At 40.4% G+C, this 27,022-nt stretch overlaps 1 protein-coding gene and 1 pseudogene across 2 annotated transcripts in view; one reads left to right on the top strand and one right to left on the bottom strand.

Annotated features, from left to right (window-relative positions):
• INTS4 (integrator complex subunit 4) overlaps positions 1 to 27,022 on the top strand; it is a 148,573-nt gene that overhangs the window by 71,525 nt on the left and 50,026 nt on the right. For both annotated transcript variants that reach the window (XM_066369295.1, XM_066369288.1), the window contains exons 8-14: positions 2,557 to 2,645; positions 3,970 to 4,090; positions 11,852 to 11,923; positions 14,121 to 14,295; positions 19,252 to 19,457; positions 22,601 to 22,743; positions 25,914 to 26,029. In XM_066369295.1, coding sequence (XP_066225392.1) covers positions 2,557 to 2,645; positions 3,970 to 4,090; positions 11,852 to 11,923; positions 14,121 to 14,295; positions 19,252 to 19,457; positions 22,601 to 22,743; positions 25,914 to 26,029 — 922 coding nt within the window. The remainder of the gene's footprint in view (positions 1 to 2,556; positions 2,646 to 3,969; positions 4,091 to 11,851; positions 11,924 to 14,120; positions 14,296 to 19,251; positions 19,458 to 22,600; positions 22,744 to 25,913; positions 26,030 to 27,022) is intronic.
• LOC136389690 (glycylpeptide N-tetradecanoyltransferase 2-like) lies at positions 6,257 to 8,413 on the bottom strand (annotated as a pseudogene).

Raw genomic sequence — 27,022 nt, 5'->3', positions numbered from 1 at the left:
GACGGGACCAGCCCCCTCTCTTCCTATTGGAAAACTGTGGGAAGCCAAATAATTAAAGGAAACTTGAGGACTCAGAGGAAGAAAGGTTAACCAGATGATTCATATATTTAGTGGTATAAGACTATGTCAGTTAAGTAGTGTTTAAAAACAAAATTCAACCAAGTAAATTTAAAGATCTAATTGGCTTCATGGAATGATTCATGAATCAGGCAACTTCCCATACAGCAAATAGAAAGATGTTTTGAGGGGCTATACAAATGGAAGGTTTTTGTAGGCAGAAAAAGGTGGGGCAAGGAAATGAAAAGAATGGATTATTTTGGGCAAGGTTACTTTCCCTTAGCTCAGTGGTTCTCAACCTGTGGGTCGCGATCCCAGTGGGGTCGCCTAAAGCCATCGGAAAATACATAATGCATATCAGGTATTTACATTCCAAATCATAACTGTAGCAAAATTACAGTTATGAAGTAGCCACCAAAATTATTTTTTGGTTTGGGGTCACTGCAACATGAGGAACTGTATTGCGGGGTCACGGCATTAGAAAGGTTGAGAACCACTGCCTTAGCTGAAGATAGGGGGTCTTATGGGCAGATTACCTTATAGTACTAACCAGGAAATTCCAGCTGATTGGTTTAAAATTTCATTTTAGGAAGAAGCTGACACTGTAGTTAGGTATTAAGTTTTGGTGGGGCTCAGCACAGATGACTCCAGTTTGGGCCTGTTGTTTCTTTTTAACACTAGGCAAGCAATGATGAGAGCCTTATAGGAGTGAGAATGGACTGATTGTGGAGAATTTGAGATATAAGATAGAATTGGGTACCTAATGAATTGTTTCAGCTTTAATGAGTTTGAATGGTTGATGGGACAACAAGCATGATGAGAATTCTAGGCCATAAATATTTGTGAAGGTCTGGAGCTCGGGAGAGATCAGAGCTGGAGGTGGATATTTGGAGCCATCAATATCTGGGAGGGCATGAGGGTACTCTGGGAAAGTAGGAAGGAGACCTAGGATGGAGCTATGGGCAAAGTCTAACATTTAAGAGGTAGACAGAAGAGAACAGCCCTGCCTGACCAGGTGGTGGTGCAGTGGATATAGCATCGGACTGGGATGCAGAGGGCCCAGATCTGAAATCCCAAGGTCACCGGCTTGAGTGTGGGATCATAGACATGACCCCATGGTCGCTGGCTTGAGCCCAAAGGTCACTGGCTTGAAGCCCAAGGTCTCTGCCTTGAGCCAAAGGTTGCTGGCTTGAGCAAGGGGTCACTTGCTCTGCTGTAGCCCCCAGTCAAGGCACATATGAGAAAGCAATCAATGAACAACTGAGGAGCTGAAACAAAGAATAGATGTTTCTCATCTCTCTCCCTTCCTGCCTGTCCCCATCTGTTGACTCTTTCTCTGTCTCGTCAAAAAAAAAAAAAAAAGAAGAAGAAGAAAAAGAGAGCAGCCCTGGAATGGAACTGAGGCGTAGCAAAATAGAGGAAAAAGAAAAATATATTCCAGAAAAGATAGGACAGAGTTCTCATAGTCAATCATGTCAGATGCTGGTGAAAGGTCGGTTAGGAAAGGAGGTATTTTTAACTGTTGCAACCCATGGGGAGAGGGAGAAGGGGTGGTGTTACAACCATCTAGTGCAGGTGTCCCCAAACTACGGCCCTCGGGCCGCATGTGGCCCCCTGAGGCCATTTATCTGGCCCCCCCGCCGCACTCCCGGAAGGGGCACCTCTTTCATTGGTGGTCAGTGAGAGGAGCACTGTATGTGGCGGCCCTCCAACGGTCTGAGGGAGAGTGAACTGGCCCCCTGTGTTAAAAGTTTGGGGACCTCTGATGCCAGGGATGCTGCTAAGCATCTGAATGCACGGGACAGCCCCTCACAAAGAATTATTCAGTCCAAAATGTCAGTAGTGCCAAGATTGAGAAACCCTGGTTAAATGGGTAGGTAGGCTAAATGGGATTGAAGAGCAGGTGTGATGGAGTAAGTCATGGAAATGGAAGATCTGTTGGAGTAGCATGTTCTGGTCAGAGCATAGAATGTAGGATTTTAAAATCTCAGACATGCAGTAGTTCTGGGTATTGTTAAAATCTAGGGTATTGCTATTACAATAGGTGGAGTAGGGATATTCCATTTCAGACCAAAGTAAAACAGAAAAATCTGGCTTGCCAGCTTAGCATTAAGATTGTATATTTTAGACAGATTGTAAATCAGAAATTTATGCTTTGATTTTACAGATAGGGAAAAAATTGATCTTCGGTGTTTGAGCCTGGGAGAACAGCAGTGTTACCTCCCAGCAGATTTGCCAGAATTGTGCTGTTCTAATGGCTTTTGTGCTATCAGTCTGTGGTTCTCCTTGCACAGGCTGTGGTAGGGTTCACAGTCAGAATTCAGAGCAGCTGACAGAAGCCAAGAATTCTTTGTTGGGCAGAGGCTCAAGTAGTTAAAACCACCCACAAGTATTTTGATTGGCATCCGTATCCAGCCACTCTGTCTTCATTGTGAAAATAGTTTGAACATCACCTGGGGGCACATTAAGCTAACAGACTTCTGGAATCCTTGTTTGCAGGCCTGTAAATTGCTCTCAGATGACTACGAACAAGTGCGCAGTGCTGCAGTCCAGCTTATCTGGGTTGTCAGTCAGCTCTATCCTGAAAGGTCAGTGTGGGTGTAAGCCAGCTTTTGTTCGTTGCTAAGCCATCTTTCTCTCCTCTCACCATGCAAAAAGCCTACTGCGAGAAAAGGAATGTTGGTTAGATTTTTGGAAGGCAGTGTGAAATAGCAGAAAAGCAGAGACCCTGAAAATCAGGATGCCTTGGTCTTTGCTCTTCAGCTCTGCCATCCATGAACTTTCTGTGTAACTTGGAAGAGATACTTCCACTCTCTGAGTCCTAAGCTCCTCTTCTGTAAATGAAGAATAAATAGAGGGATGAGATTGTCCTTCTAGTGCTTTGCAGCTCCCCCTGCTACCCTTTTTAAATCTTTAAAATTGTTTGGGGTCCATTTTAGTGAATACAGATGTCAGATAAGGATACCATATGGTTTGAGAATAATGATCCCTTGTGTAGTGCTTTCCTGGTTAAAATTTTTTTGCAGTAATTAAATCACTTATTTTCACAGTAATTCTTTGAGGTGGAGAGACAAATATTATAAAAGAAAAAGACTAATTAGAATTTGTTTCTTCTTTTAGGACCAGATATGCAAATATAATGTTTTATATTGATTTATTCTGAAAGTTACTATATTGACAGCAATGCAAATATAGAATAAACATAAAGATATAAAATACTCTATGGTAGCTAGTTTTTGGTATCTTTGTAAATCTTTGTATCTCTGGTGAATTAAACACTTTTATTCAAGGCAGCAAAAATTTGTAGTGTAGGCCCTGGCTGGTTGCCTCAGTGGTAGAGTGTCAGCCTGGCCTTCAGGGGTCCCGGGTTCGATTCCTGGCCAGGGCACACAGGAGAGGCGCCCATCTGCTTCTCCACCCCTCCCCCTCTCCTTCCTCTCTGTCTCTTTCTTCCCCTCCCGCAGCGAGGCTCCATTGGAGCAAGGATGGCCTGGGTGCTGGGGCTGGCTCCTTGGCCTCTGCCCCAGGCGCTAGAGTGGCTCTGGTCGCGACAGAGCGACGCCCCGGAGGGGCAGAGCATCGCCCCCTGGTGGGCAGAGCATCGCCCCCTGGTGGGCGTGCCGGGTGGATCCCAGTCGGGCGCATGCGGTCGGGCGCATGCGGGAGTCTGTCTCTCCTCATTTCCAGCTTCAGAAAAATGGAAGAAAAAAAAATTTGTAGTGTAACTAAAAGGGTTAGTTTGTATTTCTAGAGTCATTTGTTTACTCTGAAATGTATTTCATCATTCTATGATTTTAATGATTCAGTTATCATTTCTACTTGTGCCTGTTTTCATAGATTGTTCCTAGTTTATTGAACCTGAAGCTTTAGGCTTATATGTTGTCATTTGTGGTTCCTTTTCTTTTCATTTAGCATTGTCCCAATCCCTTCTTCTAATGAAGAAATTCGCTTAGTTGATGATGCTTTTGGAAAAATTTGCCACATGGTCAGTGATGGTTCCTGGGTAGTACGAGTTCAAGCTGCAAAGCTATTGGTAAGTTACACTTTCTTTAATGAACATGTTGCCTGTCACAGTTATACAACCGTTTTGACAAATTACAATAAGGGCAGTTGTAACCCACTATTAGAAATCCTAGTATTTCTTGCCTGACCAGGTGGTGGCACAGTGGATAAAGCATCAGCCTGGGAGGCTGGGGGCCCAGATTCAAAACCCCAAGGTCACCAACTTGAGTGCAGGGTTACCAGCTTGAGCGTAGGATCATAGACATGACCCCATAATCGCTGGCTTGAGCCCAAAGGTCACTGGCTTAAAGTCCAAGGTTCCTTGCTTGAGCTCAAGGTCGCTAGCTTGAGCAAGGGGTCGCTGGCTCAGCTGGAGCCCCCCTGTCAAGGCACGTATGAGAAAGCAATCAATGAAACTAAGGTGCTAAAACTATGATGCTTCTCATCTCTCTCCCTTCCTTCCTGTCTGTCTGTCCCTGTCTTTTTGCCTCTCACTTAAAAAAAAAAAATTCTAGGGTCCGACCTGTGGTGGTGCAGTGGATAAAGCATCAGCCTGGAATGCTGAGGTCACCGGTTCAAAATTCTGGGCTTGCCTGGCCAAGGCACGTATGGGAGTTGATGCTTCCTGCTCCTCCCCCCTTTTCTCTCCCTCCTCTCTGAAAATGAATAAAGTCTTAAAAAATTTTTTTAATTCCCATGTGGAAAAAGAAATCTGAATTTAAAAAAAAATCTTAGTATTTCTTAAAATAGAAAGAAATGGCTCACTTCTCAATGGAGTAGTCTTTTAGAACTAGAAAGAAATTTTAAAACAATTCTATTGACACCTGTTAGCATATGAGATGGCCAAGGCCTGGAGAAAAAGAAAAATAATAATAAAAATAGTTGCTGCCATTTACTAAGCATCTGTTATGACCTAAATACTTTGCTGTGATGCCATTTACATTATATTATTTATACTTCACAGTAACCCAGCAAGCTCTGAAAAATTAAGTAAATTACCCAACCTAGACAAATAGAGAGTTGTAGAATGGGATTCAAATACTAATCTATCTTTTAGCATGGTATTTTCTTACTGTTTGACTTTGGGGACTTATAGTACATTTGTAAAAAAAAAAAAAGAACTTTTCAGAGATGGAACTGTCTTATAGAAGGAGTGTTGACCTAATAATAGCTTTATTTTATATCTGTGTTATCTTTGAGATGTCATTTGATCTTAGTTTTGGTTTCCTTGTCTGTTAAGGGGTTATAATACCTCAGAAAAGTAATCCTTAAAGCAGGGTCATTCAGATTTTTCAGTTTGTACTCCATAAGATCTGAAATAATAATTTTAGTATGTTAATTTCAAATCTGAACAATTCCAAATTATGTAAGTAATTCTGTTTGTACTTCAAAAGTAATTAAGTATGCTATTATAGTTTAGGATTATACTATATTGTTCTATATCTCTGACTCTGTGTTGTCCTTCCCCTACTTCTTTACCTAGCTAATTCATACTCAGCCTTTAACACTTAGCTCAGAAATCACTTCCCACAAGAAGCCTTCTGTGTATGTGTGTATTAAAAAATGCTTAGCTTAGCCTGACCTGTGGTGGTGCAGTGGGTAAGGCTTCAACCTGGAATGCCGAGGTCAGTGGTTTGAAACTCTGGACTTGCCTGGTCAAGGCACATATGGGAGTTGATGGTTCCTGCTCCTCCTACCTTTTTCTCCTTCTCTCTCTCTCTCTCCTCCTCTCCCTCCCCCTCCCCCTCTCTTAAATAAATAAATAAAAGAAAAAAGTGCCTAGTTTAGTTGGCTAGAAATTCTATAAAAGTAATAATTATTAGCAAGATTAGCTTATTAATTACTTTTGAAGTACAAATAGAATTACTTACATAATTTGGAGCTGTTCAGATTTGAAATTACTAAAATTATAACAGCGCTTGACTCAAGTTAGAGTCATCTAAGTAGAAACCCTTTAAATTTACCATGGTGATTCAATGTTTATATTGTTTTATATAAGTCAGTTTCAGATCCTGTGGAATACAAACTGGAGAAGAATTTTAATGTTCTAGCTAGAAATTTGTAGTATTGCTCACGTTAATTTTTTTTTCTTTTCTGATTGTTGCTAATTGCATTGATTTCACTTAAGTTGTACTGTTACCTTCTTTGGAATGACAGTTCCAGAAATCTTTGAGTAGAATGTTAACAAATGATGGTGTTAGCGTTCTAGAAATGGAAATATCCATCTATTGTAATACAAACTCAACCTTTTCAGAATCTGTTCTTCCATCAAATCTAATGCATTGGATATATTAAATCCTTTCAGTTGATCTATAATGAGTGCATCATGAAGTCTGGCAGGACTGTCTTGATGTACATGTTGTGGAGGGAATAGGCAACTTTGAGGCTCTTGGGAGCAGGGGGATGCATGACTGTGGAGGGGGTGTGTAGAAGCTGGGGTCAGTTTACCACTGGAGTTCTCCACTATGAACTTGTCAATAATGTACTAATGGGGGAGGAACCAGTGGGCTGCTTTCTCTTCATCCATCACTGGGGCCAGGCGAAACTTATTCAGGTAACTTGGTTAATTCTCAAACTGCTTTGATATCTTGGTTCCATCTATCTCAAGCCCAGAGTCTTTGTGGCATCCAGAAGTCTGTATATCCTTATTGTTTTTATAAAGTCAGGTCTCTATTCAAGTGAGAAATTTTCACTTTTACTACTCTTCAGGGATTTAGTTATCGATGCCAGTATCTGCATGTGGCCTCTGGCTTAGGAAGAACCATGTTAGCAGTATAAATAGCCTGGGAAATCCCTTCCAGTTTCGCTCTTCTAGTTCTTCAATTAACACTGGGCTTCCCATTTTCATCTTAAATTCTTATGAACACAAATTTGATTTCGACCATCTCCCCCTCCCCTGCAAGTTAAAAGCGGGGAGGCAGTCAGACTCCTGCATACGCCTGACCTGGATCCACCTCGCATGCCTGCCAGGGGGCGATGCTCTGCCCATCTGGGGTGCCGCTCTGTTGTGGCTGGAGCCATTCTAGCGCCTGAGGCAGAGGCCATGAAGCCATCCTCAGCACCTGCGCCAAATTTGCTCCAATGGAGCCTTGGTTGTGGGAGCGGAAGAGATGGACAGAGAGAAAAGAGAGGGGAAAGGGTGGAGAAACAGGGGGGTGCTTCTCCTGTGTGCCCTGACCAGGAATCGAACCTGGGACTTCCACACGCCGGGCCGACATGCTCTACTGCTGAGCCAACCGGCCAGGGCTCGACCATCTTCTTCACATTAATACACGTTAGATCTTTGACTTTTACAGGTGGATCTTTGACTTTCTAGACTGCAGATCCAGAGCAAAAATGTAACACATTTATCCTGTTGTAAATCCAAATGGTTTCTGGGATGGTTCTTAGGAACAGTACCAGTTTTTTGTTTGAAGACACTGACCGTACAGTGCCACTGAAGAAGCCAGCCTGGGAGGTGCAGAGCCCACAGCAGGAACTCAAGACAGATAGTGAAACTGGAACATGTCATCATCCTCCACATAATTCCCATTTAACAAGGTGTATAACTCCTTGAGCATACAGCATTACCCAAATCTAAAGTGTCCCACAGAAAACTCTGGAAAGGAATATGGCTCTTGACACATGTTGTCTTTATCTGCTTCCTTACACCATGAGATGTTATTACTTAATTCAGTTTGGGTACAGGCTGAGTCTCCCAAAACTGGTTTGTGTGTTTGGCAGCCTCATCCATGTTCCTGGCAGGGCCCTCGCATGCTGTTAATATACAGCTCACAAAAATTAGGGGATATTTCAAAATGAACATCAAGTGATTAAAAAAAAGAAGCATTTAATTTTTTTATTTATTAAACAAGAACATCAGAAAATGGAACAAATCATAGAAGGTTGTTTGATTATGCAAATGAGATGCAAAACCAACTTTTATTTCATTGGTGAAAATGCACTATACAAAAGGCTGAAAGTACTGGAGTACCTGCACGTTCTGTGATCCCCTAATTTTTATGAGAAATGGAATTTAGTTCCATTACTTTCTGGGTGTCCTGCAGCAACTTCATTGGAATGGTGGGATTTTTTTTTAAAGGCTGCTAACTCTTAATTTCCTGTAAATTAACTGCAAAGTCTGACTTGGGGCCTATAAAAATTGGTTTCTCCTATTTAGTCTTCTGTTTCTTCATTTTTTTTTGTCACCCAAGTCCCCTCTGAGACTTCGGCATGTTCTCTGTCCTCTTGCTCTCATCTGTCCTGTACGTGTCCTGGCTGTCCAGCTTTAGGCTCTGCTGGCCAGCTGAATACTCACTGCCCTCTGCCATTGCTGCAGTGCAGCTGCAGAGGTGGCCTTGGGGACTGTGGGCATGGGGGCCATGGGAGTGGGCTCTGGCTTGGCCACAGAGGTGGTGGATGGAGCCCTAGTTGTTTTTATGGTTGGTGAGATCATGAATGATTAATGATCTTCCCAGTCATGAATCCAGAGGCTTTTGGAATTCTTTTTCTGTGTCCCATATTTTCTGAGTTATCAACTCTTATTAGTTCTACCTTCTTGACGTACCTTGAATCTATCTATCTCTTCTCTGTTTCTGCTGTACCTGTGCTAGTTCAGGTCTGACCGTTTTTCAAGTAGGTTACTATTCTGTGAGGCTGTTGGTATATTTGTGGATTTAAAATGGAGAGCTTCCTCTATTCTTAGATAACACTGGAAATTTGTTAAAAATAATCTTATGTAATTTGTAAAGCCAGACTTTGAATAGTACCCTTTCTTTGCTACTGTGTTGGGAGAAAGTTTAGTTGAAGGCATTGAAGGAGGGCCTTGAGACTATAGGTTAATTTAGTGTGAAGTCATTAAATCGTTTTTTATAGGAAAAGAAGTGCCCCTTAAAAAGCCAACTGTTAATGCTGGTGGTAAAACTAGAGAAAGGTAGAAGCTCCTAAAGGTGTATAGTTCTTGATTCATAAAACTGATGTTTTTGATTAAAAAATGAATGGTGGATTTGGTATTGACTCAGATCTATGTAACAAACAAGGCCACTAACTGTACTGTGTAGATATAAGAAACAGTGGTTTTGAAACTACCTAAGTCAAAACAGTACAATAGTTGCTCTCCTAGAGTTGTTGGAAAGGTGTTAATTTGGGTAAGGATATTCCAAAAGACTATGTAACTGTATATGGAAAATGTGCCTAGAGAAAGTTTGAGTCTATGTAAACATTTCTAACTTGAGAATTAGAAAAGATCTCTAATATATTTCTTAAGAATGTCTAGAACTTCAGCCTGACCTGTGGTGGCGCAGTGTCTAGTGTCGACTTGGAACGCTGAGGTTGCGGGTTCGAAACTCCGGGCTTGCCTGGTCAAGGCACATGTGGGAGTTGATGCTTCCTGCTCCTCTCCCTTTCCCACTCTCTCTCTCTCTCTCTCTCTCTCTCTCTCTCCCCCCCCCTTACACACACACTCTCTCTCTCCTCATTGAAATAAATAAAATACCCAGATGATTAGAGATGATAAGTTTATAAAAAAGAAAGAAGGAAGGAAGGAAGGAAGGAAGGAAGGAAGGAAGGAAGGAAGGAAGTCAGTCTAGGACTTGCTTTAATGAAGGAAGGAAGTCTAGGACTTGCTGGAAGGAAGGAAGGAGGGAGGGAGGAAGGGAAGGAGGGAGGGAGGGAGGGAGGGAGGGAGGTAAGTAAGTCTAGGACTTGCTTTAATAGCCCCCTAATTGGTCTATCTGCTTCATTTTGATTCCTTCTTGTCTATTAGCCACATTGCTGCCAGGGTGGTGTTTATGACCTATAAATCCGTGTTTCTTCCTTATTTGAAATGAGCAAGTTACCAAATCTCTTAGCCTCAATTTCTCATCTAAAAAATGAGGACCATGTACATTCTTCAGGGTATGATGGGGGTAATAAAATTTTAAAATATAAGCAAATATTTTGTACATTGTCGAGCTCATTAAATATTTAACAGATATCAAGTTTTTATTCATAAGGCAAATGCCTTACTGTGGCATACAAGACTCTCTGTGATCTTATTTGATCCGAGCGTCGGCTTGGGATGCTGAGGGCCCAGGTTCAAAACCCTGAGGTTGCCAGCTTGAGCACGGGCTCATCTGGCTTGAGCACGGGTTCACCAGCTTGAGCGTGGGGTCACCAGCTTCAGCATGGGATCATAGACATGACCCCATGGTCACTGGCTTGAGCTCAGAGGTCACTGGCTTGAAGCCCAAGGTTGCTGGTTCAGCTGGAGGCTCCCTTCCCCTATCAAGGCACCTATGAGAAGGCAATTAGTGAACAACTAAAGTACTTCAACTGCAAGTTGATGCTTCCCATCTTTCTCCCTTCCTGTCTGTCTCTTTGTGTCTCTCTTTAAAATAAAAAAACTCTTTATGATCTTATCCCTATCTGCCCGGCCTCATTTTCATCACCTTCTCTTGTGTTCCTTTCCTAGAACCACTTGATGTCTCCCACATGACATTCTCACTTCATGAATTTGCACTTGTGATTTCTGTTTCCCCAAATAAATCTCTCCCTACCTTCTCCCTTTACTGCTTGTTCTCTGCGTTCCTATAGTGCCCTTTGTAAATGTGTATAACAGCAATTCATACCTTAATGGAATAATCTCTTGGCAGTTTCCCTCACTAGTCAAAGATCATTGAATGTAAAATTGATGTCTTATTTTTGTATTCCTATTCCTGGTAACTGTAGGCATAAATTGAATTGTTGGTAAATATTTATTTTATTGAAAGTGAATAAATGAACAGATGAATGGAAAGAATGGAATGAAAAGGAACGAAGGAGTGAAGAGTAGTGATTAAGGAAAAGTATTCTAGACCTGGGTTTATAGCTCACTCCTGTAATTTATACTGTTTATGTCCTTGAATGAATTACTAATCTCTTTTTTTTTGCGTTCTTTCCCCTATATTGAAATGAGACTAGCCTGACCTGTGGTGGCACAGTGGATAAAGCGTCGACCTGGAAATGCTGAGGTCGCCGGTTCGAACCCTGGGCTTGCCTGGTCAAGGCACATATGGGAGTTGATGCTTCCAGCTCCTCCCCCTTTCTCTCTCTCTGTCTCTCCTTCTCCTCTCTAAAATGAATAAATAAATAAAAAAAAAAACAAAAAAAAAAACTTTAGAAATGAGACTAATAATAGTATTTACTTCAGAAGGAGAGTAAATGAGCATAAAGCACTTAGAGCAGTACATGATGCTGTAAGTATTTAGGTGCTAGCTGCTGCTGCTGCTACTAATGTTTTTATAATTTTCCTCGTGATTCAGAACCCATAGACATCTTTAGTATCAAGATTAATGTTATCTTAGGCTCTGGCCGGTTGGTTCAGTGGTAGAGCGTTGGCCTGGCATGTGGAAATCCCAGGTTCTATTCCCAGTCAGGGCACACAGGAGAAGCGCCCATCTGCGTCTCCACCCTTGCCCTCTTCTTCTCTCTCTCTCTCTCTCTCTCTCTCTCTCTCTCTCTCTCTTCCCCTCCCGCAGCCAAGGCTCCACTGGAGCAAAGTTGGCCTGGGTGCTGAGGATGGCTCACGTGCTAGAATGGCTCTGGTGGTAATGGAGCAATGCCCCAGGTGGGCAGAGCATCGCCCCCTGGTGGGCATGCCAGGTGGATCCCGGTCAGGTGCATGCAGAAGTCTGTCCAACTGCCTCCCCGCTTCTAACTTCAGAAAAATACACACACACACACAAAGAATAATGTTATCTTTACACATTTGAGTTGGCTGCAAACTTTTACTATTCAGATAATGTTCAGGTCTTAAAAGATGTTCAATTTGTTCTGGTTTCTTTTTTTTTTATAGGGCTCTATGGAGCAAGTCAGTTCTCATTTCTTGGAGCAGACACTTGACAAGAAGCTGATGTCAGATCTGAGGGTAACTTAAAATCTTTGTTATTGAAACTGGGTTTCTGTAACCACATCAGTGTAACAATATATGCCAAGTTGATGTTGATTTAACTTTGCAGCCCATGAATTTGTTAAATTAATGTAGAGTGATTAAATTATATTTTAATTTAAAATCTTAATAACTTAAAATAAAATAAAATAAAATCTTAATAACTTGAACCAAATTACAAGTTACTTCATTAAATTTTAAATTATTATAATGAAAATACTTTGCACAAGTTGTGTTTCACAAAGAGGAGCCAGTATTAATTTTCTATTTGGTAGAAACTACAAAGGTCTGGTCTTATTTTTGAGATTGTGACATCTTAGGACTTCTTTTCAACAGCAGTTTCCATGGAGGAATGAGTAAATTCTTTTTCTGAAATGTAACAAAATGCCTCTTATGAAATGCCTTTAAACTTTTACTGTGAGAGTTCTCTGATATAGTTACCAGGGCCAAATATGAGTTTGAGGATATGATATGTGCATTCATTGTCACTATCTTGTTTATTAAATTATAAAAAAATAAAGAATTATAGTATGTTTGATAAATAGAAAGAAAAGGGGAAAAATTACCCATTTTTTTACTACTCTAACAAAATGACACTTGTCATTTTGGTGTATTTCTCCCCAGCTCTTTTTTTTTTTTTTTAAGATTTATTTATTGATTTTACGGGGGTTGGGTGAATGAGAAGTATCAGCTCATACTTGCTTCTCTTTAGTTGTTTATTCCTTGCTTCTTATTTGTTGTATATTCCTTGACCTGGCACAGTGTTTCGAACCCATGACCTTAGCATTCCAGACTGACACTCTGTCCACTGTGCCACCATCTGGTCAGGCTCTTACACGTTTTAAATATTGCATGCAAATAGTTTTGTAGTTTACTTTTTACATTTGCCACTATATCACATGCTTTTTTCATATTATCAACTTTATACTTAACATTTTTACCAATTGTATAATATTCTGTTAAGTAGATATACCATAATTTTTAGCCATTTATTATACATGTAGAGTCTCCTGATTTTTCTATTCTAATAAGTTACATAAAAAATATTATCTTCATGCCTGACCAGGTGGTGGTACAGTGGATAGAGCCATCAGACTGTGATGCAGCAGACCCAGGTTTGAAACCTTGAGGTCGCTGGCTTGAGCTGGGCTGACCAGTTTGAGCACAGGGTCACTGGCTTGAGTGTGGATTCCTAGACATGACCTCATGGTCACTGGCTTGAGCCCAAAGGACCCTGGCTTGAACAAGGGGTCACTAGTTCGGCAAGAGCCTTCCCCCCTATTTCAGGGCACATATTAGAAGGCAATCAATGAACAACTAAGGTGCCACAATGAAAAATTGATGCTTCTCATCTCTCTCCCTTGTCTGTCTGTCCCTGTCTTCTCTCTGTCTCTCTCTGTCACCAAAAAAAAAAAAAAAAAAAAAAAAAAAAAAGAGTATTATCTTTAGCCTGACCAGGTGTTGGAGCAGTAAATGGAGCATCGACCTGGGATAACAAGCTTTATTACTGAGTCTGACCCACACTGTTTTGGGCTGAGGTGCAATATTTCATCAGTGCCTTTAAGGTGATCGGTCATAGGGATGTGGATTCACACCAAGAACAATCATAATAGGTGGATATATGACGTATTCATTTATGATAAGTGTCATAACTCTCAAGTGGACTAGATATTTACTTTAGCAAACTACTTTATTCCTCATTAGGCATTCTGTGCAGAAAGTGAATTGATTAGAAGGTTGCTTGGGAGTACAGTGTTGCTGAAATGGAGCACAGTGTTGTCAAATAGACTTACTTCTTCTGGCTCTGAAAAAAATTCTTTTTAAGGCCAGTGTATTATTATCTACCCTGGATGGTGTTTGGAGGGACACTGCTGTTATTTACCTTTCTGGTTCTCTTTCCTATGTTGTCATTGCAAACATGAATACCTGTCTGATCAACATCTCTTTCACTAACTTTAATATGGTTACTATCTTTAATAAGGTTGCTACCAGCAGTGATAAACCTACAAGCCTTTAAGTTAAATTTGCATTTCTCTGTTCTGATCTACTGAGTATATTTTTACAACAGTAAGTGTGAAAGAGCAGTCTTATTTCTTGCGTTTGCATGTTCTCAGGGTGCATATTATTGTTCCATCATGAACCTGTTGAAAGTGGTAATTGTTGTTGTCCTCTACAGAGGAAACGCACTGCACATGAGCGTGCCAAGGAACTTTATAGTTCAGGGGAGTTTTCCAGCGGCAGGAAGTGGGGAGACGATGCTCCCAAGGAAGAAATAGACACAGGGGCTGTGAACTTGATCGAGTCAGGAGCTTGTGGAGCCTTTGTCCATGGATTGGAAGATGAGATGTATGGTAAGTAGACTGCATCGTAACAGATCTCATTTACTGAGTGACTGCTATGTGTAAGGCATCGAACTGGTTAATACACAGTGTCTCATTTAGTCTTCACAGTCACAAGTGTACCTACTATTATTTTAATTTTACAGACAGATGAGTTTGAGGTCCAGGTGGACAAAGTGGTTAAGAGCATGGACTTTGGGTTCAGTCAGCCTAGGTTTAAATTTTAACATTTTTATTTTAAAAGTTTAATATTAAGTGTTTCTGAATAATGAGAATTAAATGAGATTATATATACATAAAAGACTTGGCATAATACTTGACCTATTTATAATAACCACTTAATGTAGTAGTAGTAAAAATAGTTATTATTGATACTGATAACAAATAATAACTTATTAGTTACCCCATTAGTAAGAGATAGAAGCAAGATTTAAACTCAGATATGTCTGACCTCAAAGTATTACTAATAAAGACTGTTACACCATTTTAAAAAATTATTGATTTAGAGGGAGAGAAAGAGAAAGAGAAACATCAATTTGTTGTTTCACTTATTTATACATTCATTGGTTGATTCTAGTATACACCCTAACTGGGAGTCAAATCTGCAACCTTGGCACATCTGAATGATGCTCTAACCAGTTGAGTTACCTGGCCAGGGCTACACTTTCAGTTTTGAAGTATATTTTTATTGGTAATTGAATTCTAGATTAACAGATTCTTTTTAGTCTTTTAAAGGTGTTCCATAGTTTTCTGATTTGCATTGTTTCTGCTGAGAAGTCTGCTGTCATTTAAAAATAAAATCTTTGTTTTTCTATACTCTTTTCTCTTTATTGCTGGTTTCAGATTATTTAATTCCGATGTATCTTGGTGTAATCTTCTCTATTTTTCTTATTCTTCAGATTTGTTGAGCTTCTTGGAACTATGGAAAATCTTTAGCCATTATTTCTTTAAATAGTTTTCTGCCCCTATGCTCCTTTGGGGACTCCTGTAGTTGACTGGTGCAATATTTCTTTTTTATCCCTATTCTTTATTCTCTTTGTTTCATTAACATTTATTGCTTTGTCTTGGAGTTCACTAATATTTTTTTCTGCATTGTCTAATCTGCTGTTAATCCCATTCAGTTTGTTTTTCATCTCCAATGTTGTAGTTTTCATCCCTAGAAATTCTATTAGAATTTAAGTTTGTTTAATATCTTTCACATATCTATGTATCTAATATGCTTAATCTTTTCTCTAGCTTTGTCAACAGAGAATGCTTTTACAATAATTGTCCTAGTACAGTGGTTGGCAAACTCATTAGTCTGCAGAGCCAAATATCAACAGTACAATGATTGAAATTTCTTTTGAGAGCCAAACTTTTAAAACTTAAACTATACAGGTAGGTACATTCCTTATTGAGGCAGTGCCCTCATGTGGTATTGTGTAGAAGAGCCACACTCAAGGAGCCAAAGAGCCACATGTGACTCACGAGCCACAGTTTGCCAACCAGGGTTCTATTTTTGTCTACTACGTCTATTATTTCTGGGTTGGTTTTGTTTTCTTGATTGTGGATATATTTTACTGCTTCTGTGCATGCCTGTTAATTTTCAGTTGGATGCTAGCCAGTGTGAATTTTTCAATGCTGAACATTACTATATTCCTATATATATTCTTGAGCTTTGTTCTGAGATCCAGTTTTTTCAGGTCTTATTTTTAAGTTTTGTTAGATGAGACCTAAGCAACATTCAGTTAGGAGTTATTTTTTCCACCATTGAAACAAACTCTTTTGAAAAAAACACTTGTAGATCATGGGTGAGCTTTGGAGTTTATTCCCTCTATTCCTGTTTAGTGGTTCTTCATCAGATCTTGGATAGTTCCTTCACAGATCAGAACTCAGCTTTCAACTTGAGTAGGACCCTCTACAGATCTCTCAAGCTCATTCTTTCTGTGCAGTTCTTTCCTTTGTGGTGCTTTTCCCTATGAACTCTAACAACATTGGCCTTTCTAGACTCTCAGCTCTTTCTCCTTAACTCAGGAAACCTGCAACCTGGAAACTGTTTCTAGACAGTAAGCTGGTATAATCATAGAACTCACCTCATTTATTTCCCATCTCAGTGATCACAACCCTTTTTTGCCTGATGTCCAACGTGTTGAATACTGTTGTTTCATATATTTTATCTCTGTTTTTGTTTCATTTAGAAAGATAATTCTGGCCCTTGTTACATCTTAGCCAGTAATAGAAATCCTGCAAAGCTCTTGTGATTTCTATAATATGTTGATCTCTATTTTATATAGATTACAGAATGTCAGTGCTTTGAGATGATTTACTCCAGTCTCCTCATTTTCAGTGAGGGTAACAGACCTGGAGAGTGACTGTTGATTATCTAAATTTTATAGTAAATTTTATTAGAGAATTAGAACTTAGGTCTTTGCTTGACCTGTGGTGGTGCAGTGGATAAAGCGTCGACCTGGAAATGCTGAGGTCGCCGGTTCGAAACCCTGGGCTTGCCTGGTCAAGGCACATATGGGAGTTGATGCTTCCAGCTCCTCCTCACCTTCTCTCTCTGTCTCTCCTCTCTCTCTCTCTCTCTCTCTCTCTCTCTCTCTCTCTCCCTTTCTCTCTCCTCTCTATAATGAATAAAAAAAAAAGAACTTAGGTCTTTAAAATGCCTATAAAAATTACCTTTGGAAAGCAATATTCTATTAGTAGATATAAGAATTGGGTTGCCCTATACAATTTACTGTAAGGTTTTCTGTTTATGTAGAAATTAGTTAAAGCTACTTCTCTTTTGTTCTCTATGGTCTTGTTAAATGAATTATAGTTGAAATAGTATTAGATAATAAGTCCAGTGATTAAAACCTGTTTGATCCTTAGACAAGTAACTAGAATCTATTTTGTTTCTACTAGCATTTTTGTTTTGTTTCGTTTCTGCAGTTGAACTTCATCACTATCAATGTTTATGTGGTTTACTTCTACAGTTTTCAGTTTGTCACTAAGGTTTAATGAAAGGAACTTCACTTTGGAAAGCAAGTAGATCATTTCATTGGCTGTAGTCTCTAATATCACCCCTAGTTGTTACATTTTCTCTCGCCTTTCTGGGGTTTTGTACATCTGGTTCCTCTGCTTAGAAAGGTCTTTTTTTTCCCCCTTTTGGCCTAGCAACTCCTTCAGGCATTGTTTCAGGAGTCACTTATTTCGAAAACTGCCTCTGCTCCTGTGAATAGGGCTTTGTGCCTCTTCTGCATTTTCTCAGCACTCCCTGTGCTTTTCCATTTTACTATTCATCATGCTGTAGCACAATTACCGTATGTCCCCATGTATAAGATGCTCCCACATATAAGATGCACCTTAATTTTGGGGCCCAAAATTTGAATAAAATTATTACATAAAGCTATTGAACTTAAGTTTTATTCATCATAAAACTCATCACTGTCAAAACTCCCATTCATTATCTTTTCCTCATCTGTGATTCTGATGACGAATCACAGTCTTCAACAATGAACACAAAAACAAATGTGAAAAAGTGGGAAATGCAAGTAAAAAAAAACCGACTGCAACCACTGTATAAGATGCACCCAGTTTTTATACAGTAACTATTCTTTCCTGTAGGCTCTGGGAGATAGTCTTGTTCTTGTTGGTCTTTGTAAATGCAGAGCTGTAAGTAGCAGAGCCAATATCTAATTACATATGTTAAGACACCAGAGTCACAGTGTCTTACTTAGTAACAGCCCCCCCCCCCAACATACCAAATTTCTTTTCTCTTCCCTGGACCCTCAAGGCGACAGTAATTTACTTTCTTTTTATTTATTTATTTATTTATTTATTTATTTATTTATTTATTTATTTATTTGAGAGAGAGAGAGAGAGAAGCAGGAAACATCAACTCCCATATGTGCCTTGACCAGACAAGTGCAGGGCTTCAAACCGGTGACCTCAGTGTTCCAGGTCGATACTTTATCCATTGTGCCACAACAGGTCAGGTTGTAATATACTTTTCAACATTTCAAAAAGTCCAGTGGAAATTGTTAATTTACCTGCTGGTAGCCAGGCAGAATATGCAAAGTAAAACACAAAGTTTATTTGTTTCTACCTGGAATTTTATCAGCTAAAGGTCATACAGTTAGGAGTTTCTCTGTGATTCCTTTGATAGAGTTGCAAGAGTTACACATGAATCATTTAACACATTTGGGTTCATTTCTAGCTTGCTTTGTATTTAGCAATTTCATTTTTTAATTACATTTTTGTGAAGTAAAGCAATTTCTTCCCTTCTGATTAAAAGGAGGATTTATAACTAGCAAGAATAATTTGAGTCATCTCCCTTTAATGTAGTAACTCTGCTTTTAAGATGCCTGTAGCTGCCCTGGCTGGTTGGCTTAGTGATAGAGCATTGACCCAGCTTGTGGAAGTCCCAGGTTTAATACCTGGTCAGGACATGCAGGAGAGGCAACCATCTCCTCCCTGCCTTCTCTCTCTCTCTCTCTCTCTTTCCCTCCCACTGGCTCAATTGATTCAAGCACATTGGCCCTGGCTGCTGAGGATGGCTCCATTAAGCCTCCACCTCAGGCGCTAAAAATAGCTTGGTTATGAGCATCAGCCCCAGATCAGGGTTGCTGGGTAGATCCCAATTGGGGCACATGTGGGAGTCTGTCTCTGTATCCCTCTTCTCACTTAAAGAAAAAGTACTGTGGTTGCAATACTGAAATAAATAAAAACTTAGCTTTCAAGAGATTCAGTTAATGGACACAGATGTGTGACTCACAGGTCTGCAGAGTCAAGATCTAAACCTTAGTCCTTAGGATACCATAGTTCTTGTTCTTAGGTTGAAGTGATGGTGGAAGCTGAACCTGGGGTATGGAGGGCATCTCCTAGACAGACTGTGTAGAAGTGAAAGGAGTAGAGAGCAAAGACAAACCTGAATGAGAAGGAATCCTGCTTTGACTTTTCCCATGGTTGTTAACTTGATGCACAGTTTTGTGTCTTTTTGTGTAGAGGTCCGCATTGCTGCTGTGGAGGCTCTCTGCATGCTGGCCCAGTCTTCACCCTCTTTTGCTGAGAAGTGCCTTGATTTCCTGGTTGATATGTTTAATGATGAAATTGAGGAAGTACGTCTGCAATCCATACATACCATGAGAAAAATCTCTAACAATATCACCCTCCGAGAAGATCAGCTAGACACTGTCCTGGCTGTGTTAGAGGTGAGTGTTCACAGTTTTTCACTCCGTTCATCAAGCCTCCTGGACACCACTTTTTTTTGGTATTTTTCTGAAATTAGAAGAGGGAAGGCAGTCAGACAGACTCTTGCATGTGCTCGACTAGGATCCGCCTGGCATGCCCACCAGGGGGCAATGCTCTGCCCATCTGGGGTTTTGTTCCGTTGCGGCCGGAGCCATTCTAGTGCCTGAGGTGGAGCCCATGGAGCCGTCCTCAGCGCCTGGGCCGACTTTGCTCCAATGGAGCCTTGGCTGCGAGAGAGGAAGAGAGAGACAGAGAGGAAGGAGAGGGGGAAGGGTGGAGAAGCAGATGGGCGCTTCTCCTATGTGCCCTGGCCAGGAATAGAACCCGAGACCTCCACATGCCAGGCTGTCGCTCGACTGCAGCCTGGCCAACTGGCCAGGGCCACCTTTTTTTTTTACGGGCATTGTGCTAAGCTTTGGTGATATAGTAGTATATAGGCAGCAGTTCTGCCTTCCAGTCATACAGCTTTACCAAGATGGAGGAGACTGACTGTTAGACAGGGATTCAAGTAAAGCTTAGTGTTGCTGTGATCAGGAAAGGACAGGGTGCTCTGAGAATACAACGAGTATCTAACTTGTATTGTCTAAGGTAAGGTTGGGGAGATAAGGAAGAAAGGAATGTAGGTGGACACTTGAAGGAGGAGTAGAACTTACTGAGGCATTGTCTTAGGAAAGAGTAGCCCTCATGGTAGAGTGCAAGAATACCTAACAGAAGGAATGATGTCTAAGGATCCAGACGTAAGGGTGCATGTGATATATTCAAGGAATTAAGAGGAATTCGTGTAATTGTAGTAGAAATTACATGTAGTTGAAGAACTGGAAGAGAGGAGAGCTGTAGATAAGTCAGGGGCTAAATAACAAAGAATTCTTTTCAGCCCTTGATTTAATTCTAGTAAATCAGAGGATGTTGCAGCCAAAGGGATCTTAGTGGTCAGTTAATTCAATCTGGAGTTTTACAGAAAAAAAAATTTTGTTTGACAATACACAGCTAGTAAGTACCTGTGTCAGGATATAAACATATATTTGCCTCTGAGGCTGTACAACTCTATGTGGTTCTTGAATTACTATTCTAAAATGTCTGGATTTTATTTGTGAGTACTGAAGTTTTTCATGCTAGTAAATAAGATTTGGCCTCTGGTTTCTTATCCTTTTTTTCCCCCTGTTTTTTAGAAATTATAAAAGGGAGATAGCAATTTGATATTTAGTCATTAGCAATTGTTACAGATTTTGTTACCTACTTTAGAAAACTGGGTATTTTGATTTTTGAAGTTCTCTGTTATCTCATTGTCTTATAACTTTAATGAATAACTAAATTTAGGCAGTCAGTGATCATCAGTGGTTACTAACATCACAAAGAAGAAATAGATATCATATAGTTCCTAAGGGAAATACATAATATCATCTATGAAGTAATGTTATTGAAGAAAAAAAATTGAGCCTGAACCTTAGCAAGCCTCTAAACCTAACTGCAGGGGAGAAATTTCAAGGGGAAAGAAAATAAGACGTAAAGGGATTTTACATATTTAAAGACACTTAAGGGACATATTACCCAATTTTAATGTGTGTACCTTAGTTGGAGCCTGATGAGAACAAACACTTTTCAAGTCAGTTGGAGAGATTTGAGTACTGACTAGATATTTGACATTTAGGAATTATTACCCTGGCGCAGTGGATAGAGAGTCGGACTGGGATGCGGAGGACCCAGGTTTGAGACCCTGAGTTGTGCCGGCTTGAGTGCAGGCTCATCTGGCTTGAGCAAAAAAAAAAAAAAAAAGAGAGAGAGCTCACCAGCTTGGTCCCAAGGGGTTACTTGGTCTGGTGAAGGCCCGCGGTCAAGGCACATATGAGAAAGCAATCAATGAACTAAGGTGTTGCAAAGAAAAACTGATGATTGATGCTTCTCATCTCTCTTCATTCCTGTCTGTCTGTGCCTATCTATCCCTCTCTCTGTCCCTGTAAAAAAAAAAAAAAAAAAAAGAATTAATAAATTTTAGGCATGATACTGGTTTTGTGGGGTTAAAGAATTATTTAAGACATTTATGAAAATATTTACCAATGAAATGCTATGATTTCTCTGGTTTCAAAATAATCTGATTGGGTGGAGTGGGTAAAGGTGTAAATAAAACGAAATTGGCTAGAGTTAATTGTTGAAACTAGGGGGTTTCTTATCTCTGTTTTTATATATTTCTTTTTTATTATTATTTATTCATTTTAGAGAGGAGAGGGAGAGACAGAGGGAGAGAGAGAGAGAGAGGAGAGACAGAGAGAGAGAAGAGGGGGAGGAGCTGGAAGCATCAACTCCCATATGTGCCTTGACCAGGCAAGCCCAGGGTTTCGAACCAGCGACCTCAACATTTCCAGGTCGACGCTTTATCCACTGCGCCACCACAGGTCAGGCCTGTTTTTATATATTTCAAATGGTCCATATTTAAAAGTTTTAAAGAGCTAGCAAAAGTGTTATGGAGATACCAAATAAAAGTACTAGAGCTGATATGTGCGTTTTCTTTAGGAGTAAGAGTTGTTGGTGACCTTTTCTAATCATTTTAAGTGCGGTTGAGTAGGAGATGTTGGGTAGGGAAGAGGCCACTTCCCTGACACCACCGCGTCCTGTTTCTGCTGTTGACTCTGCTCTAGCTGCACTGGTTTCCTTGCTATGTTTCCAACTTGCTTTCATTGTCTGGAGTGTGTCCCCACCTACCCCAGCACTCTTTTACTTATCCTGCTTTCTACTTTCTTAGTAATACTTCACACTATCTGACCTATGTATTTATTTAGTCATTTATTTTTGTCTTTGCACTAGAATAAAGTTCCTGAGAACAGGGATTTGACTTTAATTACTGCTTTGATCTCTAGCACTTGGCATTTAGCTTGATAAATGTTTGTTTACTAAGTGCTCAGTAACTATTGAATGTGTACAGCAATGTACAAATGAGTGAATTCTTCAAATCTCAGTTCATATGTTATCTCTATCTTCTCAACTACCAGCCCCTCCCCTCCCAGAAAACTGAGACATTTTATCCTGTATTGTCATTGTAACTGTGCACTCCTCCATAGTGACATAGCTAATCCATAGTGACTGCTATTACTGTTATCTTTTTTAAAAGGATTCGTCTAGAGATATTAGAGAGGCTCTTCATGAACTCTTATGCTGCACTAATGTTTCAACCAAAGAAGGGATTCATCTTGCACTGGTGGAGCTGCTGAAAAATTTAACCAAGTACCCTACTGATAGGGACTCCATATGGAAGTAAGAACTTTTTTTTTCTCATTTGCGCACTGGAACAAGTAATGTGGTAAATGTAGTGTTGACATTATTCACAGGATCTTCACAGATTGATGATATAGCCCTCCACTTTGCCTTAAATTTAGAAACCTTATTCAACTTAATTACACTCTGGGGAGTCTGATTCCTAAATGGAATATTGTATTTTAGATTATTTATTAATTTGTCCATTCGTCCACCCAGCAAATATGTGCCTGCTCTGTGTTGTACCATGAGCCATTCCCTGTGATAAGTGTTGGTGGTGCAGAGACGAGCTGATTAGATTTCCCTTTTCTCCTATATAGTGTTAATCACTGCTTTGTCTACTTTGTAGTTTCTACAGGATCACAGCCATCATTGTAGAGGTTAGGGGCAGGGCCAACATTTGGTCTGCAGATTAAAAATCTTAATCACTTCCCCCCACCCCAATTATCTCTAGCTTTATTGATTAGAGTCAGACTGTTAACATTGTTAATGAATTGCTGTTTGAAGAACTTCTTGCTTACATTTAGTGTAAAAACACGTGTCCTCCACATATTTAAATGAGATTATGTGATGAGAGCACACCAATGTATACTTTCTTGATTTTCAGAAAAATTTGTTACTAAAAGTAGAAAAACTTGGTCAAATCAGGTACTTGGAAGATATATTAAAAACTAAAAATACCAGGGAAGTCTTGCTCTCGGTAACATTTTTAATATCTGGTTCTCTTTTTGCTATTTCTTCATGTGTTTTCAGTCCAGGTCAGCTCAAATCAATATATATATTTATTGATTATCTTCAAGGATCACTCAGTCATTGGTGTGTGGGCATTGGATTGGGGAGAAACACCTATATATCAGTATCTGTACTTATTTGGGGATGCAGAAAGAATCAATTCTGCTTGACGGAAGGGATTGTTTTAGTGTTTAGCAGAACATTCTTCTTGCCTTAAAATAAGATTTGTCGTGGCCCTGGCCGGTTGGCTCAGTGGTAGAGCATCGGCCTGGTGTGCAGGGGTCCCGGGTTCGATTCCTGGCCAGGGCACACAGAAGGAGCGCCCATCTGCTTCTCCACCCCTCCCCCTCTCCTTCCTCTCTGTCTCTCTCTTCCCCTCCCGCAGCGAGGCTCCATTGGAGCAAGGATGGCCCGGGCGCTGGGGCTGGCTCCTTGGCCTCTGCCCCAGGCACTAGTGTGGCTCTGGTCTCAGCAGAGCGACGCCCCGGAGGGGCAGAGCATCACCCCCTGGTGGGCAGAGCATCGCCCCCTGGTCGGCGTGCCGGGTGGATCCCGGTCGGTCGGGTGCATGCGGGAGTCTGTCTGACTGTCTCTCCCCGTTTCCAGCTTCAGAAAAATACAAAAAAAAAATAATAATAAGATTTGTCGTTATTTGGTTCACCCAGAAGAATATTTATATTACGACTGTCTTTATTGGACGATTGCAGACAGAAACTCCTTCACCTTATAGTGCTCCAAAAGACTTTTTTTTAAAGATATCATTTAATGATTTTAGAGAGAGAGGAGGGAGAGAGAGAAAGTATAGGGGGGACAGGAAGCATCACCTTACTTCCCCTAAGTATCTTGACCAGGCAAGCCCGGAGTTTTGAACAGGTGACCTCAGCATTCCAGGTTGACACTTTATCCACTGCGCCACCACAGGTCAGGCCCAAAAGATTTTGAAATGACCTAATTATCATATGACTTTTTTTCATCTATTCTCATGAATGATGGCTTTATTTAGAAATATCAAAAAAGAATATGATGAGTGAACGAATAGTCCTGGTGGCATGTTTTTTATTACACTGCTTAAGATAGATACATAAGTGAAAGTGTTGAAGGAAGTAGTTTGTCATGTTTATATGCTTTTAGTTCATTCAGATGCTTATTGAAGGCTTGTTATAACCTAGTCACTGTGTTGGGTGTTTGTGGAGACTTAAAAAAATGGATTCAACTCAGAGACCTAGCCCTCCAATAGCTGGAAGGGAGAGAAAAAGGAAATGTATAGATTAGGAGGTGGATGAGATAGTAAAAAATAGAATTGAAGTCTAGCTTTAGAGAGGCCCAAATTGTTAGGGGTGCCTGAGGGGACCCAACTAATAGCTCTTGTATTCTTCACCTGAGATCTGGATAGAATGAGAGAAAATACAGGAGTGGCAGCTGGAGGCCAAACTACAGCCTTTATAATGTCCCCTGAGGTGCTGAGTAAAAGGTCAGAAAATTAGTGAATTAAGTTGTTTCCACATAAAAGGAAAAATGTGACTGGGAGGAATATTTCCTAATAACAACAAGTGTTTTAAATGTGATGCCTTTCATACCCACATATCCATGAATTTGTTCATGGTATTTGTTTTCTCTCTGGCAAATCTGCCTGTTCTCTAGTTCCTAGTGAGGTCCATCCTTTGTGAAACTTTCTCTAATCATAGTAATCTTTCTACCTTTGACAGGTAGAAAGCAGAGTAGCATTCATTTAATAGTTCATTACCTAGTGCTAGTCATCTTTACCTCAGCTGGATTATAAACTCATTGATAACAGAAATGACGATTTATATAATATTTCTTTTTAGTTCAGTACACCTGCTAAATCAGAACTCAACAAATAATAAAATAATGAAAATGCATAACTACCATCACATGTAATTCTTGAAAGCTTATAAAAGACCTTAATATAGTCAAAATAGTTCACTTATAGCCAATTAATAGCTGGTAGCCAAATGAGTTTTTAACTATACGACAGATACCTAGGAAGCACTTCAGCTGACTCCCCCCCTGCTCCCTTGATCAGAACTGGGTTCCTGGATGACTGGCATATCAGTCCCTGGAAAATGGGAATGAGGTTAGGCCATTTGTGGGTAAGCTTCTGAGCACTTTGCTACCTACCTGTTACCTGAGTAATATCAGGGTTCTCTTGGCAAGGAAGATGGGGGAAATGGCTGTTGGGTAAATAACCAGTAGTAATATCTGCCATACCAGCACTTTTATCTTCATAATAACCCACTTTTCAGATGAATTATAATTGAATTTCAAAATAATTGATGACGTATCTGAAGTCATAGAGATAACAGAAATAGATAATTGAGAATTTGTGGTTCTGAATTGGGATTTCTGATTCTACATCCTAGTACTTTTAAAAGCATTTATTAAGTTACTAAAGTGGACTCTCCTTTTGTTTATTTCAGATGCCTGAAGTTTCTGGGGAGTCGACACCCAACCCTGGTGCTTCCCTTGGTGCCAGAGCTCCTGAGCACCCACCCGTTTTTTGACACAGCTGAACCTGACATGGACGATCCAGCATGTATCCTCTGTGCTTAGGACAGACCCTGCTGACTTGGCAGGGACTTCTGGCATCTTTTTCTGTAGGGTAGTTTAGGTGGTATAATTTTTTTTCCTCCATTTCTTTTAGGTAACAATATATCCTGAGGGAGGCCCTGGTCGGTTGGCTCAGCGGTAGAGTGTCGGCCTGGCATGTGAAAGTCCTGGGTTCGATTCCCGATCAGGGCACACAGGAGAAGCGCCCATCTGCTTCTCCACTTCCCCCCTCCTGTCTCTCTATCTCTCTCTTCCCCTCCCGCAGCCAAGGCTCCATTGGAGCAAAGTTGACCCCGGCGCTGAGGATGGCTCCATGGCCTCTGCCTCAGGTGCTAGAATGGCTCTGGTTGCAACAGACCAGTGCCCCAGAGGGGCCAAGCATCGCCCCCCTGGTGGGCATGCTGGGTGGATCCGGTTGGGCGCATGCAGGAGTCTGTCTGTCTTCCTCCCCCCTGCTTCTCACTTCGGAAAAATACAATACATAAGGTCTACGGGAAAGTTCTGTTCGTTTCTATCACAACAAGTTTCAACATGTAAGCACATGTTTATTTGGCGCATGTGTGCCTCTCTATTTTTATCACTTAATGTATACATACTGACGTAACAAATTAACTAAAACAAATTGATTCACGTTAGTCTTATGTGTGAAGTGATAGTGTACCCATGGCTACTGATAAAGTTCATTTACACCACTGTAATTTTTACGAATTTCAACAAGGAAGAAATGCTACAGAAGCATGTCTGTCGCATCCACCGTATTTCCCGGACTTAGCACCCTCCGACTATCACTTGTTTTTGTCCTTACAAAATTTTTTGAAGGGCAAAAAATTCAAAAATGAAGAAGATATCAAACAAGCACTAGTTCAATTTTTCACATCAAAAGATAAAACATTTTTCAAAAACGGGATATACAAATTGCCCTCATGCTGGCAAGAAATTATTAATAATAATGGCAATTATATTATTTAATAAAGTTTAT

This window comes from Saccopteryx leptura, chromosome 1 (assembly GCF_036850995.1).
Source record: "Saccopteryx leptura isolate mSacLep1 chromosome 1, mSacLep1_pri_phased_curated, whole genome shotgun sequence".
Classification (NCBI taxonomy): Eukaryota; Metazoa; Chordata; class Mammalia; order Chiroptera; family Emballonuridae; genus Saccopteryx; species Saccopteryx leptura.
Note: the sequence above shows the minus strand (reverse complement) of the source record. Positions and strands in the feature narration are given on the sequence as shown.